The sequence below is a fragment of the Hemitrygon akajei genome, chromosome 4, assembly GCF_048418815.1.
Source record: "Hemitrygon akajei chromosome 4, sHemAka1.3, whole genome shotgun sequence".
Lineage (NCBI taxonomy): Eukaryota > Metazoa > Chordata > Chondrichthyes > Myliobatiformes > Dasyatidae > Hemitrygon > Hemitrygon akajei.
Genome location: NC_133127.1, coordinates 137,838,386 through 137,853,485, shown reverse-complemented (window position 1 = coordinate 137,853,485; position 15,100 = coordinate 137,838,386). Strand labels below are relative to the sequence as shown.

General features: G+C 40.8%; 1 protein-coding gene across 3 annotated transcripts in view; it reads left to right on the top strand.

Annotated features, from left to right (window-relative positions):
- The window catches only part of ccdc83 (coiled-coil domain containing 83), a 92,024-nt gene that overhangs the window by 32,944 nt on the left and 43,980 nt on the right, over positions 1–15,100 (top strand). For 2 of the 3 annotated variants that reach the window (XM_073043425.1, XM_073043424.1), the window contains exons 3-5: positions 6,242–6,326; positions 7,142–7,310; positions 8,687–8,854. In XM_073043425.1, the coding sequence (XP_072899526.1) occupies positions 6,242–6,326; positions 7,142–7,310; positions 8,687–8,854 (422 nt within the window). The remainder of the gene's footprint in view (positions 1–6,241; positions 6,327–7,141; positions 7,311–8,686; positions 8,855–15,100) is intronic. The other variant, XM_073043426.1, reaches the window with a different exon arrangement.

Below are 15,100 nucleotides of genomic sequence, written 5' to 3'. Positions count from 1 at the left end.
CAATTCACCAGGATTCAAGTCCCATCAGGTTTCAGGTGGAGCCCATCCCATTGGTACAGCTCCCTCCTTGAACCGCGTATTTACCGGTAACTCTAATCTTCTTGACTCTATGGTAATTTGCATGTGGCTCAAGTAGTAATCCAGAGGTTACCACCTTTTTGGTTCTGCCTTTAAATTTAGTACCTAGCTGCTCAAATTCCCTCAGCAGAACCTCTTTCCTCATTCTACCTATGTCATTGGTACCCATATGGACCACGACAACTGGATCTTTCCCCTCCCACTGCAAATGCCTCGAACCCAGGCAACACAGCCTTCGGGATGCCCTATCCTCGCAATAGAGAACTCTGCCTATTCCCCTGACAATACAATCCCCAGTTACCACTACATTTCTCTTCTCACCCCCCTCTTAAATGGTTCCCTGAACTATGGTGCCACAGCTAGGTTGCCCATCCTTCTTACAGCCCCCAACTCTCATCCACACGGAGCAAGAATCTCAGACCTGTTGACAAGCTCAAGGGCTGAGGTTCCTCAAGCTCTGTCTCTTGGATCCCACTACCTGCCTCACTCGCAGTCACACCCTCATGTCCTTGGGCACAGACCAAATTTGAGGCAGCTAATCTAGAGGGTGTGACTACCTCCTGAAACAGGGAATCCAGGAACTCTCCCCCTCCCTGATGTGCCTCAGTGTTTGAAGCTCAGATTCCAGGTCAACAACTTCCAGTCTGAGTTCCTCGAACAGCCAACACTTGCTGCAGATGTGGTCACCAGGAACCACAATGGGGTCCACCAGCTCCCACATCATGCAGAAGAGGTCTGCCAGAATGCTGTCGGTTTAGAGGGCATGAGAGGTTAGATTTCTCTGTTGTTTTCTTTCAAGTGCTGGAGGCCAAGGGGAAATCTGATAGAGGTTTACAAGATTATGAGAGGCATAGATAAGAGTGGACAGAGAGTAACTGTTTTCCAGCATCTGCAGATTTTTTTCTGATTTCTAGGGTTGAAATGTCTAATACCAGAGGGTATGCATCAAAGGTGAGAAGGGATAGGTTCAAAGGAGATTTGAGAGTTAAGTTTTTTTATTCAGAGAGTCATGGATGCTCAGAATGCATTACCTGCTATGGTGGTAGAGGGAAGAACATTAGAGGCTTTTAAGAGACATTTAGATAGGGACATGGATGTAAGGAAGATGGAGGGATATGGACGTGGTGTACGGATTAGGTTTGGGTGTTCTTGATTTGCCTTTTAGATGGTTTGTATAGCATTGTGGGCCAAATGGCCTGTTTCTGTGCTGTGCCCTTCCATGTTCTATTTCAAATAAGTTCAGTTTTTGTAGTCTGAATAAGTGCTGTTTGGGGGATTTTTTTTTTAAATCGTTTATCTCTGTACATTTAATCACAAAGTTCAAGAATCTGAAAAGTTTACAATTGGGCACATCAGAAGTTTATGGATAAAGATACAGTAAAAAAGCTCAATTATGTTATCTGTGACACCCAACTGAATAAGATTGTGTTGCTAGTAGAAACATTTTAAGAAAGACACTAAAGACAGAATTCTGTTTTCTTGGGCTAGCATGGATTCTACAGGATGATAAATCCAGGTACGTATCAGCCATGGCCACTGTAAGTACCAACTGTTTCATACAAATAAATAATTGTGAAAGCTCCGTTACATCCAAAGTAGAAGAGTGACAAAAGTGTCCTTTATCCATTCCTAGATGAATACCTGGCTTTCACTTGAAACCTTGTCAATTTTAAGTTTTAGTGAAAATGCTATGTCATGTTATGTCAACAATCCATTATATACACTATGCTTCACTGAGCCAAATTTTTATCTCAGTAATGAATTAACATGATGGTACTTGCTCAAAGGCCATTTTTAGGATTCCTGAACTTGAATTTTTCTTTAACAGATAAGTCATTTCAGGGCTACATCTCTTGGCAGGGGGATGGGAGCAAGTGCAGAGAAACAGAGGGTTGAAAAACAAAGGTAGAAGCAAAAAGTAGTAAGGTGAAAAGTAAAAGTGGCAGGCAGGCAAATCCAGGGCAAAAAGCAAAAAGAGCCACTTTTCAACATAATTGTATAAGGGCTAAGAGTGTTGTAAAAACAAGCCTGAAGGCTTTGTGTGTCAGTGCGAGGAGCATTCGTAACAAGGTGGATGAATTGAATGTGCAGATAGTTATTAATGAATATGATATAGTTGGGATCACAGAGACATGGCTCCAGGGTGACCAAGGATGGAAGCTCAACATCCAGGGATATTCAATGTTCAGGAGGGATGGACAGGAAAGAAAAGGAGGTGGGGTAGCATTGCTGGTTAGAGAGGAGATTAACGCAATAGAAAGGAAGGACATTAGCCTGGAGGATGTGGAATCGATATGGGTAGAGCTGCACAACACTAAGGGGCAGAAAACGCTGGTGGGAGTTGTGTACATGCCACCTAACAGTAGTAGTGAGGTTGAGGATGGCATTAAACAGGAAATTAGAAATGCGTGCAATAAAGGAACAGTAGTTATAATGGGTGACTTCAATCTACATATAGATGGGGTGAACCAAATTGGTAAGGGTGCTGAGGAAGAGGATTTATTGGAATGTATGCGGGATGATTTTCTGAACCAACCCGTCAAGGAACCAAGTAGAGAGCAGGCCATTCTAGATTGGTTATTGAGCAATGAGGAAGGGTTAGTTAGCAATCTTGTCGTGCGAGGCCCCTTGGGTAAGAGTGACCATAATATGGTGGAATTCTTCATTAAGATGGAGAGTGACATAGTTAATTCAGAAACAAAGGTTCTGAACTTAAAGAAGGGTAACTTTGAAGGTATGAGACGTGAATTAGCTAAGATAGACTGGCAAATGATACTTAAAGGGTTGATGGTGGATATGCAATGGCAAGCATTTAAAGATCGCATGGATGAACTACAACAATTGTTCATCCCAGTTTGGCTAAAGAATAAACCAGGGAAGGTAGTGCACCCGTGGCTGACAAGGGAAATTAGGGATAGTATCAAGTCCAAAGAAGAAATATATAAATTAGCAAAAAAAAGCGGCACACCTGAGGACTGGGAGAAATTCAGAGACCAGCAGAGGAGGACAAAGCGCTTAATTAGGAAAGGGAAAAAAGATTATGAGAGAAAGCTGGCAGGGAACATAAAAACTGACTGTAAAAGCTTTTATAGATAGGTGAAAAGAAAAAGATTGGTCAAGACAAATGTAGGTCCTTTACAGTCAGAAACAGGTGAATTGATCATAGGGAACAAAGACATGGCAGACCAATTGAGTAACTACTTTGGTTCTGTCTTCACTAAGGAGGACATAAATAATCTTCTGGAAATAGTAAGGGACCGAGGGTCTAGTGAGATGGAGGAACTGAGGGAAATACATGTTAGTAGGGAAGTGGTGTTAGGTAAATTGAAGGGATTAAAAGCAGATAAATCCCCAGGGCCAGATGGTCTGCATCCCAGAGTGCTTAAGGAAGTAGCCCAAGAAATAGTGGATGCATTAGTGATAATTTTTCAAAACTCCTTAGATTCTGGATTAGTTCCTGAGGATTGGAGGGTGGCTAATGTAACCCCACTTTTTAAAAAAGGAGGGAGAGAGAAACCGGGGAATTATAGACCGGTTAGTCTGACATTGGTGGTGGGGAAAATGCTAGAGTCGGTTACCAAAGATGTGATAACAGCAGATTTGGAAAGAGGTGAAATCATTGGACAAAGTCAGCATGGATTTGTGAAAGGAAAATTATGTCTGACGAATCTTATAGAATTTTTTGAAGATGTAACTAGTAGAGTGGATAGGGGAGAGCCAATGGATGTGGTATATTTAGATTTTCAAAAGGCTTTTGACAAGGTCCCACACAGGAGATTAGTGTGCAAACTTAAAGCACACGGTATTGGGGGTATGGTATTGATGTGGATAGAGAATTGGTTGGCAGACAGGAAGCAAAAAATGGGAGTAAACGGGACCTTTTCAGAATGGCAGGCAGTGATTAGTGGGGTACCACAAGGCTCAGTGCTGGGACCCCAGTTGTTTACAATATATATGAATGATTTAGACAAGGGAATTAAATGCAGCATCTCCAAGTTTGCGGATGACACGAAGCTGGGCGGCGGTGTTAGCTGTGAGGAGGATGCTAAGAGGATGCAGGGTGACTTGGACAGGTTAGGTGAGTGGGCAAATTCATGGCAGATGCAATTTAATGTGGATAAATGTGAGATTATCCACTTTGGTTGCAAGAACAGGGAAACATTATTATCTGAACAGTGGCTGATTAGGAAAAGGGGAGATGCAACGAGACCTGGGTGTCATTGTACACCAGTCATTGAAGGTGGGCATGCAGGTACAGCAGGCGGTGAAAAAGGCAAATGGTATGTTGGCATTCATAGCAAAAGGATTTGAGTACAGGAGCAGGGAGGTTCTACTGTAGTTGTACAAGGCCTTGGTGAGACCGCACCTAGAATATTGTGTGCAGTTTTGGTCCCCTAATCTGAGGAAAGACATTCTTGCCAGAGAGGGAGTACAGAGAAGGTTCACCAGATTGATTCCTGGGATGGCAGAACTTTCATATGAAGAAAGACTGGATCGACGAGGCTTATACTCACTAGAATTTAGAAGATTGAGGGGGGATCTTATTGAAACATATAAAATTCTAAAGGCTAGATGCAGGAAGATTGTTTCCGATGTTGGGGAAGTCCAGAACGAGGGGTCACAGTTTAAGGATAAAGGGGAAGCCTTTTAGGACCGAGATGAGGAAAAACTTCTTCACACAGAGAGTGGTGAATCTGTGGAATTCTCTGCCACAGGAAACAGTTGAGGCCGGTTCATTGGCTATATTTAAGAGGAAGTTAGATATGGCCCTTGTGGCTAAAGGGATCAGGGGGTATGGAGAGAAAGCAGGTACAGGGTTCTGAGTTGGATGATCAGCCATGATCATACTGAATGGCGGTGCAGGCTCGAAGGGCTGAATGGCCTACTCCTGCACCTATTTTCTATGTTTCTATGTTTCTTCAAGGGACTTTGGATCATGAGTAAATGAGGCAATAAATTGTTTCTTGCCTTAACCAATCACATTGAAGACTGAGTGTAAATAGGAAAGTGGCAAATATGAATGTATTATTTTGCGTTAGCAATACACTGTAATATATAATAAAAATACTATAAATTACAATAAGAAATACATGTTAAAATTTAATTAAATAAGTAGTGGAAAAAGAGAACAAAAAAAAGTGAGGTAGTATTCATAAGTGCATTGTCCATTCAGAAATCTGATGGCGGTGGGGAAGAAGCTGGTGCTGAAACATTGAGTGTTGCTCTTCAGGCTCCTGCACCTCCTCGTTGATGGTAGCAATAAGAAGATGGCATGTCCTGGATGATGGGGGTCCCTAATGATACATGCTACCTTTTTGAGGCATCGCTTTTGAAAGTGTCTTCAGCACTAAGGAGGCTAGTGCCCATGATGTATTGACTGAGTTTACAAGTTTCTGCAGCTTTTTCCAATCCTGTGCAGTGGCCTCTCCATACCAGATGATAATGCAACCAGGTAGAATGCTCTCCATGGTAACCTGTAGAAATTTGTGAGAGTCTTTGGTGTCATACCAAGTCTCCACAAACTTTTAATGAAATATAGCTGCTGTTGTGTCTTTGCAATTGCATCAATATGTAGGACTCAGGATAGATCTTCAGAGATGTTGACACCCAGGAACTTAAAATTGCTCACCTTTTCCACTGCTGATCCCTCAATGAGGACGAGTGTGTGTTTCCTCAACTTCCCATTCCTGAAATTCACAATCATTTCCTTGGTTTTACTGATGTTGAATGCAAGGTTGTTGTTGTGACACCACTCAACCACCTGATCTATCTCACTCCTGTTTGCTTCCTCGTCATCTGAAATTGTGCCAACAATTGTGTCATTGGCAAATGTATAGATGATATTTGAGCTGTTCCTAGCCACACATTTGTGGGTGTAGAAAGAGTAGAGCATTGGGCTAAGCATACATAGCGTTTGTATGAGGGGTGCGTGGGGTCCTTCATAATGCTGTTTGCTTTGCGGATGCAGTGTATGGTGTAAGTGTGTGTAATAGCAGGAAGAAAGACCCCAGTGATCTTCTCAGCTGACCTCACTATCTGCTGCAGGGTCTTGCAATCCGAGGTGGTGCAATTTCCGAACCAATTTTAGTCCCAGTGCTACCTTAGGAAAAAATAAATATTGATCAATAACTATTAGTTTGTTAAATTTTAATGTTGCACTCAGATTTCAGGTAAAGGAGACAGCTATTGAAAAATTCACAAATGAATTAAAACAACTTGAAGAAATTAATGCACGATACAGAGAACAAGTAAGTTACAAGTTTTAAAAAAGTGTTCCTTAGATTGGTAATATTATGACAATGATTTGATTTAGTTATCAGCTGCAGCCTCATTAGATATTGTAGCTTGTAGCTATTGTTTACAGTGAGATATTATAAAGTAATATGAGAATTTGTGTACCGTACTGCCAAGCTCACATCCATGCATGAATAGTATAGATAGGAATTTAAGCTTTTACAACTGCCATTATTTGATTTGGCTTAAATTTTTAAACGGGGAACAGCTGAGATTATTTCACTAGTTTTCCCCTTACATTGCACCTAATTATGTTTACTTGCAAGTGTGACCTAGTTCTTAGACCTCTCACCCATGAATTACTTATGGGACCAAATCTCAGTCCAGAAATGAGCACAGAATTCTTACTGTGCATCACTGAGAGAGTACTGCCCTGTCAAAGATGCTATCAATTGAGGTTTTTTCATGGCACCAAATCCCTGTGCAACACAAAGGAACATTAATCTTTGATGTATAATTTGTATATATTTTTAAAAACCATATTTTTCTGATTTACAGTGTCTTGTGGGTAATTAAATGGCATCAGTTCACATCCAATCTAACTGTGCCACACCGCATGAACATTTGCTATGTCATTCCTAAAATTGCTTTTACCCTTTCTGTGACGGAGAGGTTATTCTTGTAACTGAACTTAAAATTTATTTTAGAGTGATGTTGTTTATGTTTGATCCAATTAAGCAATAATTAATTATAGTGGAAGAAAATGCATTTCATTTGTGTGTGCAGTACTAATACTCTTAAATATTCTGATTTTTCTGACTTCCTTAAGAATGAACAGTTGAAGAAGGAACAGAAGGAACACATCAAAAGTTTATTTAAATTGGCCAAAGAACAAGAGAAAGAATTGGAACGCAAAGAGTTAATCAACACTGAACAAGTAGAACAAGCCATGAAAGAAAATATTGATCTAATTAAACAAAATGAACAGCAAGTGCAAGGTATTAATATTCATACTTAGTCAAGTTTTTGTAAAATATCTACCTGCATACAGGTGAGTTGGAATGGGGTGTGTGTGTAAATGAAACCAGATCAAAAGCTCTGAATACACTAGATTAGATAAGGGCAAGTGAAGTTCTGCTTAACAAGGCTGCAATTAAAATATGCTATCAGAGACATTACCTTTGTTTCCTCCACCCCTTCCCTTTTCAAGTACTACACCTGTTTTCACACTTTTCCATTCTGCTGAGGATCATTGATCTGAAACAGTATGGAAATGTGGAACCAGGATCCAGGTGTGATAGAGGGAGTGTGGGAAACAGCACCCCATAAGCCAAACAGTAAGGATTGCAGATCAGTTGGATAATGGATTAGAGTCAGTGTATATCTACAAAAGTTTGTAAAAATTTATGGTTAACATGCTGAATCTGTGTAAATTTCTAAGGATCTGGAGGTGCTGCTGTGCCTTCCTTGTGATGACACTTAGGTGCTGGCCCCAGGACAGATCCTCTGATATGTTAATGTCAAAGAATTTAAAGCTACTGACTCTCTCCACCTCTATTCTCCTAATGACGACTGCCTTATGGACCTCCAGCTTCTTCATCCTCAGCTCTTTGGTTTTGCTGATGTTGAGTGAGACGTTGTTGTTGTGGCACCACTCAACCAGATTTTCAATCACCTTCCTGTGTGCTGACTCGTCACCACCTTTGATTTGGCTAACAACAGTGGTGTCATCAGCAAACCTAAATACAGCATTGGAGCTGTACTTAGCCACACAATCATATAGTAGGTGTAAAGTAAGTAAACGGGACTAAGCACATAGACATGATGTGCACCTATGCTGATGGTGAGTGTGGAGGAGATGTTGTTGTCAATTCATACTAACTGGGGTCTGCCACTGAGGAAATTGAGGATCTATTTGCACAGGGATGTACCAAGGCCTAGGTTTATGAGTTTAATGATGAGTTTTGAGAGGATGATAGTGTTGAATGCTGAGCTTTTATCAATGAAGAACATCCTGACATATGCATATTCATTGGCCAGGTGTTTCAGAGCTGAGCGAAGAGCCAATGAAATATCATCTGCTATTGACCTGTTGTGACGGTAGGCAAAATGGAGCGCATTTACAGTGGGTCACTTCTCAGGCAGGAGTTGATATGCTTCAAGACCAACCTCTTGAAGCACTTCATCAAGGCTTATTATATGAGGATAGGTGTTATGAAGACATGACCTAATGAAATAAGCATCCTATATGAAAATTAGGACAGCAGCTTAAGAAAATCTTTGCCGTAATTGAGGTCAATTATTAAGGCACATTATGTACTAAACATGCTTACAATTCTTATCAATGTTTTATGAATTTTTCTGTTTGGAGTAGACATACAGACCTGGATAGCCAATGTGGAGCAAGATATCCTGAAGGTGACAAAAGTGAAAAAGCATTGGCTAGAATACAAAAATGTTGGAAGTGTTGAACATGGCAAAATTATTGAGTCTGGAGAAAATGAACTCCTTGAGATGGCCAAAAGTTTCAGTGAGATGGAAGGTAGTAATTTACCATAAATGAAATTAAGTTAACTGGCTTATAATTTCACATTATTTTAATGACAGTATAAGCAATCCTCCAATCTTCTTGCACCTTTCCAATAGCTGAAGAGCAGGTGAAAATGATTAGAGCCTTCACAATTTTCTTCCTTCCATCTTTTAATAGCATAGCATACATTTCATCTAGGCCTGATAATCTATCAACAATAAAATACAGATCATTCAGCATGGCTATTAAGAAATTCTGATTTGGAATCCAGTTCAGCAGATAATGTTTTCTACTCTCACTTTCCACTTGTGGCTTGTGTGCTTTTGTGAAACTCATTGGATCTATTTACCACTCTCTCTTGAAACTTATCTGGTTCTGTTTCTTGCCCTCCTTTGGAATTTGCCAGAATCTTTTCCCATGATTTTTATAAATATGCTGTGTTCATTGGAACATTTATCATTCTACTCTGTAACATATTTTTCTCAAAAGAAAATAATTAAAGATAATGGATTATTATTTTTATTTATTATAGAGATACAGCAAAGTAACAGGCCCTTCTGGCTGAATGAGCACTCAGTACCCAATTACACCTTGTGACCAATTAACCTACTAACCCATACGTTCACATGTGGGAGAAAATCAAAGCACCTGAAGGAAATCCACACAGCTGGGCTGGGGCTGAGAGTTTGGAAGATGGTGGTGCATGTGTGAATGTGGTTTGGAACTTGTTGAGGGAAAGAGAGTGGGGAAGGAGCGGGAATTGCTGGGAGGGGGTTGCCTGGGTCTGGTAATGGCAGTCAAGGTGAGAGGAGGGGCTGAGGGAAAGAGAGTGGAGAAGGAGCGGGATAGGGATTTGGGATCAGAGGTAGGCAGCTGGGGAGAAATGGATTATTGTGAAGGGAGAAATAAAGGGAATAAGGAGATAGTGAGGGGATGGATGAATGAAAACCGAGACAAAGGGAATAAAAGAATAAGAAATGACAGTGGAGAGAGTTCTGAAAGTGAGGAAGATGAACAAGTTCAGAGAGGAGGTGTTGTCATAAGGTGTTCTCATTAGGTTTAATGAGAAGGCGCAAGGACACATGAAGAAAATTAACCCATTTGTGCTAACAACAACTCTGGCAAATAAGATAGGGGAAGTAGTATTTGCAAAAATCCTTAATGATGGCAATCTATTGGTAAGATGTGCGAATGAGGAACAACTTGAGAAAGCACTCAAGCTAAAAGAGATAGGAAAATGCAAGGTGGAATATACAGGGAGGGTGGGAGCACGAAATGGTGGTCGTAAAGGAGTGATCACGGGTGTACCAATGAGTATAAACATGGAGGAGTTGAAGAGGAATATCAAAGGGGGGTAAGTAATTAATGTTCTAAGACTGAAAACAACAAAGGAGGGAATGAAAAAGGAAAGTGAAACAGTATTGATTGAATTTGAAGAAGAAAGAGTGCCAAGGAAAGTGTTTCTGGGTTTCATGAGTTACCCAGTAAGGGTATATGTGCCAAAGCCATTGAGGTGCTATAATTGTCAAAGGTTTGGACACATAGCTAAAAACTGTAAAAGGCAGAGGAGATGTGCTAGATGTGGGGGTGATCATGAATATGGAAAGTCCGGAACAGGAGTGCAACCAAAATGCTGTAATTGTGGAGGAGCTCATAATGTGGCATATAGCGGGTGTGAGGTTATGAGATGGGAGAATAAAATTCAAGAAATAAGAGTGAAAAGAAAGATCACTTATGCAGAAGCTGTAAGAATGTCAAGAGAACAGAATAATGCTCCTAATGACCAGAGAGCAATAGGGATGCAAGAGATGCAACAAAGAGTAAATGACAGGATTTATGTGGAAAAAAAAGCTCTGGTAACATTCATTGCAGGAGTCATTAATAGTACGACAGAGGTAAAGTCAAAAAGTGACAAAATTCAGTTGGTGGTCAAAGCAGCAGTAAACCATTTAGGGTTAGTAGGACTGACGTGGGAAGAAGTGAGGGAGAACCTCACTAATCAGTCAAGCCAGGAAGTGTCATAGGTTGGTTAGTACTCATTATGGTGATACTTTTGCAATGGAATGCAAGGAGTTTACTGGCCAATGGCCAGGAATTTAAGGAATTTATTAAGGAAATGGTTGTAAAACCGGATGTAGTGTGTATTCAGGAAACTTGGATGAAACCAGCTTTAGACTTTGTGGTACATGGGTATACAATGATAAGGAAAGATAGAAATCTAGGGGGAGGAGGAGGTTGTGCTATGTTAATCAAGCAAGATATACCGTATAGAGTACTGGAAAAAGGAGACGATCAGGAATACATAGTGGTGGAAATATGGGAGAGAGGGGAGGGAGTGGTTATAATTAACTACTACAATCCATGTAAAAGGTTGGATTTGGACAGCCTACTAAGGATACAAAATAGACATAAAGTAGTGTGGTGTGCAGATTTCAATGCTCACAGCACAATATGGGGGGGATCCGATTACAGATTCAAATGGAACGGTAATTGAAGATTTGATGGAAGAAAGGGATTTGGTATGTATGAATGATGGTAGAGGAACAAGGATAAACATAACAACAGGAACTGAGTGGGTATTAGATATTACGTTAGTGTCTAATGTCTTGGCTGGCATCAGTAACTGGGGAGTTTGGACTGCTTCAACAGTAGGCAGTGATCACTACCCAGTTTTATGTTCAGTGGGTGAAAGAGTTGAAATAAGACCAGGTGGGGGAGTCCCAAAGTGGGTGTTTGGAAAAGTAGATTGGGGTAAGTTCCAGAAGTTAAGTGAAGAAGCATTGACAAAGATTGACATTTCTGGAGATATAGATGAATTAAACAGTCAGGTGACTTCAGCAATTATTATGGCAGCAGAAGGATCAATACCCAGTAGTAAAAATAGGATGAATAGAAAAATAGTGCCATGGTGGACAGAGGAATGTTGTCAGGCTGTAAAAAACAGAAATAGAGCATTCAGGCTAGTTTAAAGAACCCATAATATGCAGCATTTGATTCAATATAAGAAGGCACAGGCAGTGGTGAGAAGAACGATACGTCAAGCTAAAAGGGCAAGTTGGAGGAGTTTTTGCAACAAAATAGGAAGAACAACGCCTATGGGAGAGGTATGGGGAATGATTAAGAGGATGGGGGGGAGATAGAAGGGATTGGGAGTATCCAGTAATGATATCTGAGGAGGAAGCAGCAGTCTCCAGCAGGGATAAGGCTGAGATCATGGCCAAGTCATTTGTAAAGATACATAGTTCAGAAAATTTGTCTGAAGAAGGGAGAAGGGAAAGAACAATGAGTCAATACCCAGGTGTGTTAAACAGGAGGAAAGAAACAGATGATATAATTAATGATCCATTTACTTTGGCAGAAATGGTGAGAGCAATAAAGAGATCGAGACCAACCTCCCCAGGGAAAGATCTAATTTGCTACATTATGCTAAAAAATCTAAGAGAAGGAGCGCTCTTGAAGTTACTGCATTTTTACAACAGAGTTTGGGAGGAGGGAAGATTACCAAGTGCATGGAAAGAAGCAGTAGTAATTCCAATAAGGAAACCTGGCAAGGATCCGTCAAAACCCACTAGCTACAGGCCAATAGCACTAACATCAAATATATGTAAGGTAATGGAAAGGATGATAACTGAAAGGTTATCATATGATCTTGAGAAGAGAGGAATGCTGGCAAGTTATCAGAGTGGTTTTAGGAAGGGAAGGAATTCCATGGACTCAGTGATAAGGTTAGAGACTGAAATAAGAAAGGCCCAAGCAAATAAAGAATCAGTAGTTACAGTGTTTTTTGACATTGAAAAAGCCTATGATATGATGTGGAAGGAAGGATTATTAATTAAACTGCACAAGATGGGGGTTGGGGGGAGAGTTTTTAATTGGATTAAAGATTTTTTGTTTGGTAGAAAAATTCAAGTTCGGATTGGATCAGAATTATCAAAGCAGTACATAGTGGGAAATGGCACACCTCAGGGTAGTGTGATTAGCCCGTTACTTTTCATCATTATGATCAATGATGTCTTCACAAAGGTACCGGTGGATATAGGTAGGTCACTGTTTGCGGATGATGGGGCCTTGTGGAAAAGAGGCAGGAACACGGAGCATATAATCAGGAAACTACAAGGAGCAATTGATGAAGTGGTAGAGTGGGGTTATGATTGGGGATGTAGATTTTCAGTGGAAAAAACTCAAACTGTATTTTTCACTAGGAAAAGAACTGAAGTAGGGAAGAAGTTAAGGATGTATGGGATTGAATTAGAAAGGGTTGGATCATTTAAATTTCTGGGAGTTATATTTGATTCACGATTAACATGGGCAGACCATATCTGGAAAGTTGAGGAGAAATGTAAAAAAGTAATAAACGTGATGAGATGTTTGAGTGGTAGGGAATGGGGAGCAAGTTGTTCAGCATTAAAGAGAATGTATGTGGCTTTAGTAAGATCTGTGTTGGATTATGGAAGTGTAGCATATGGATCAGCAGCTAGGTCTCTTATAAGGAAACTGGATGTGATTCAGGCTCAAGTTTTGAGAGTGTGCAGTGGGGCTTTTAAAACATCACCAGTATCAGCCCTGCAGGTAGAAATGGGAACAATGCCTTTGGAATTAAGAAGGATGCAATTGATGGCAAACTACTGGGTTAATTTGCAGGGACACAATGATTCTCACCCTGCTAAAGGAGTGTTGCAGGAGTCCTGGGGAAATGGGAGGTTTCAGAGGGAAAACTTTAGTCGGGTAGTGAATGATATTGCTAGATCATGTGGAGTGTTTGATCTAAGGATAAGTCCTTCAGTAGTTTATCCGGTTGTAGCTCCATGGAAGCTGGTATGGCCTGATGTAGACTGGCATTTGTTAGAGGTAAAAAGGAAAGGAAAGTATAAAACTGATTTGGTAAGTGCATTTAACTGTTATGTGATGGAAAAGTATAGTGATTATACTCAGGTCTATACAGATGGTGCTAAGGAACCTGAGACAGGAGTGACAGGGTTTGGGGTGGCTATACCAGCAAAAGCAATTGCAATCAGCAGAAGAACATCTGATAAGTTAGCGGTGTATACAGTGGAGATGATGGCAGTGTTGATTGCGTTGCGTTGGGTGGAGAAAACTAAACTAGTCAAAGCGTTGATATGCTCAGATTCATCTTCAGTACTGGCAAGTTTAAGGTCTTCTCACTCAAACAGCCGGCAAGATGTACTTCATGAAGTCCTTCAGTCAGTCACAAGAGTTGTAAATCAGGGAGGCCAGGTTAAATTTCTATGGGTTCCAGCTCATGTGGCGGTGAAGGGCAATGAAAGGGTGGATGAGTTGGCAAAGAGGGCAATAAAGAACGAAAATATAGAAATGCACATTAGTATTAGTAAAGCAGAGGTTAAGTGTGTAATCTGGGAAAAAATTAACCAAATGTGGCAAGAAAGATGGGACAGGGAGGGGAAAGGGAGGCATTTATATCAAATACAAAAAAGTGTTGCAGGTACTAGGGTAGGAAGTAGATACAGAAGAGAGGAAATTGTGTGGACTAGGTTAAGGCTGGGGCACTGTGCACTAAACCAAACACTGAAATTGATAGGGAAACACCAGACAGGACTGTGTGAGGAATGTCAGGAAGAGGAGTCAGTAGAGCATGTAGTTCTGAGTTGCAGGAAGTATGGGATACAGAGAGAGATGATGAGAATTAATCTAAGGGAATTGGGGATGCAGGAATTCACATTAAAAGGGTTGCTGGGCATGGGTGAGAGAACACAGGTCAGGGTATTTTTAGCTTTCTTAAGGGGTACAGGGGTTTTTTATAGGATATGATGGATAAACAGAAATAGGGTACTAGGATGGGGAGGATAAAGTGTAGGTTAGGGTATGTGTATGTGTGCGATTGGGTGAAGGGATTTAGAATGTGAGTCCATCGCATACTCCGGAGCAGAAGGTGGCGGTAATGCACCATTAAGCTGGGTGCCAACCGTCGTAAAACAAGACACAGAGACAGAGAGAGAGAGAAATCCACACAGTCGCTGGGACAATGTACAAACGGCTTCCAGACAGCAGCAAAATTGAACCTGGGTTGCTCGTGCAGTAACAGGGTTACACTAACCGCTATGAATAAGATCCAACTGTCCAGACAGTTTGCTAGTCTGGCACCACCAAAAGCCCAAATAAGCCAGATCAGTAGAGTTTTTCTGTGCTTATAGAAATGTAAGCTAATAATGCTTCCTATTACTATGTAAGTCCTGTCTAATATTTCACTCTTTCCCTCTTTGCTACAATTTGTCAAGTGAA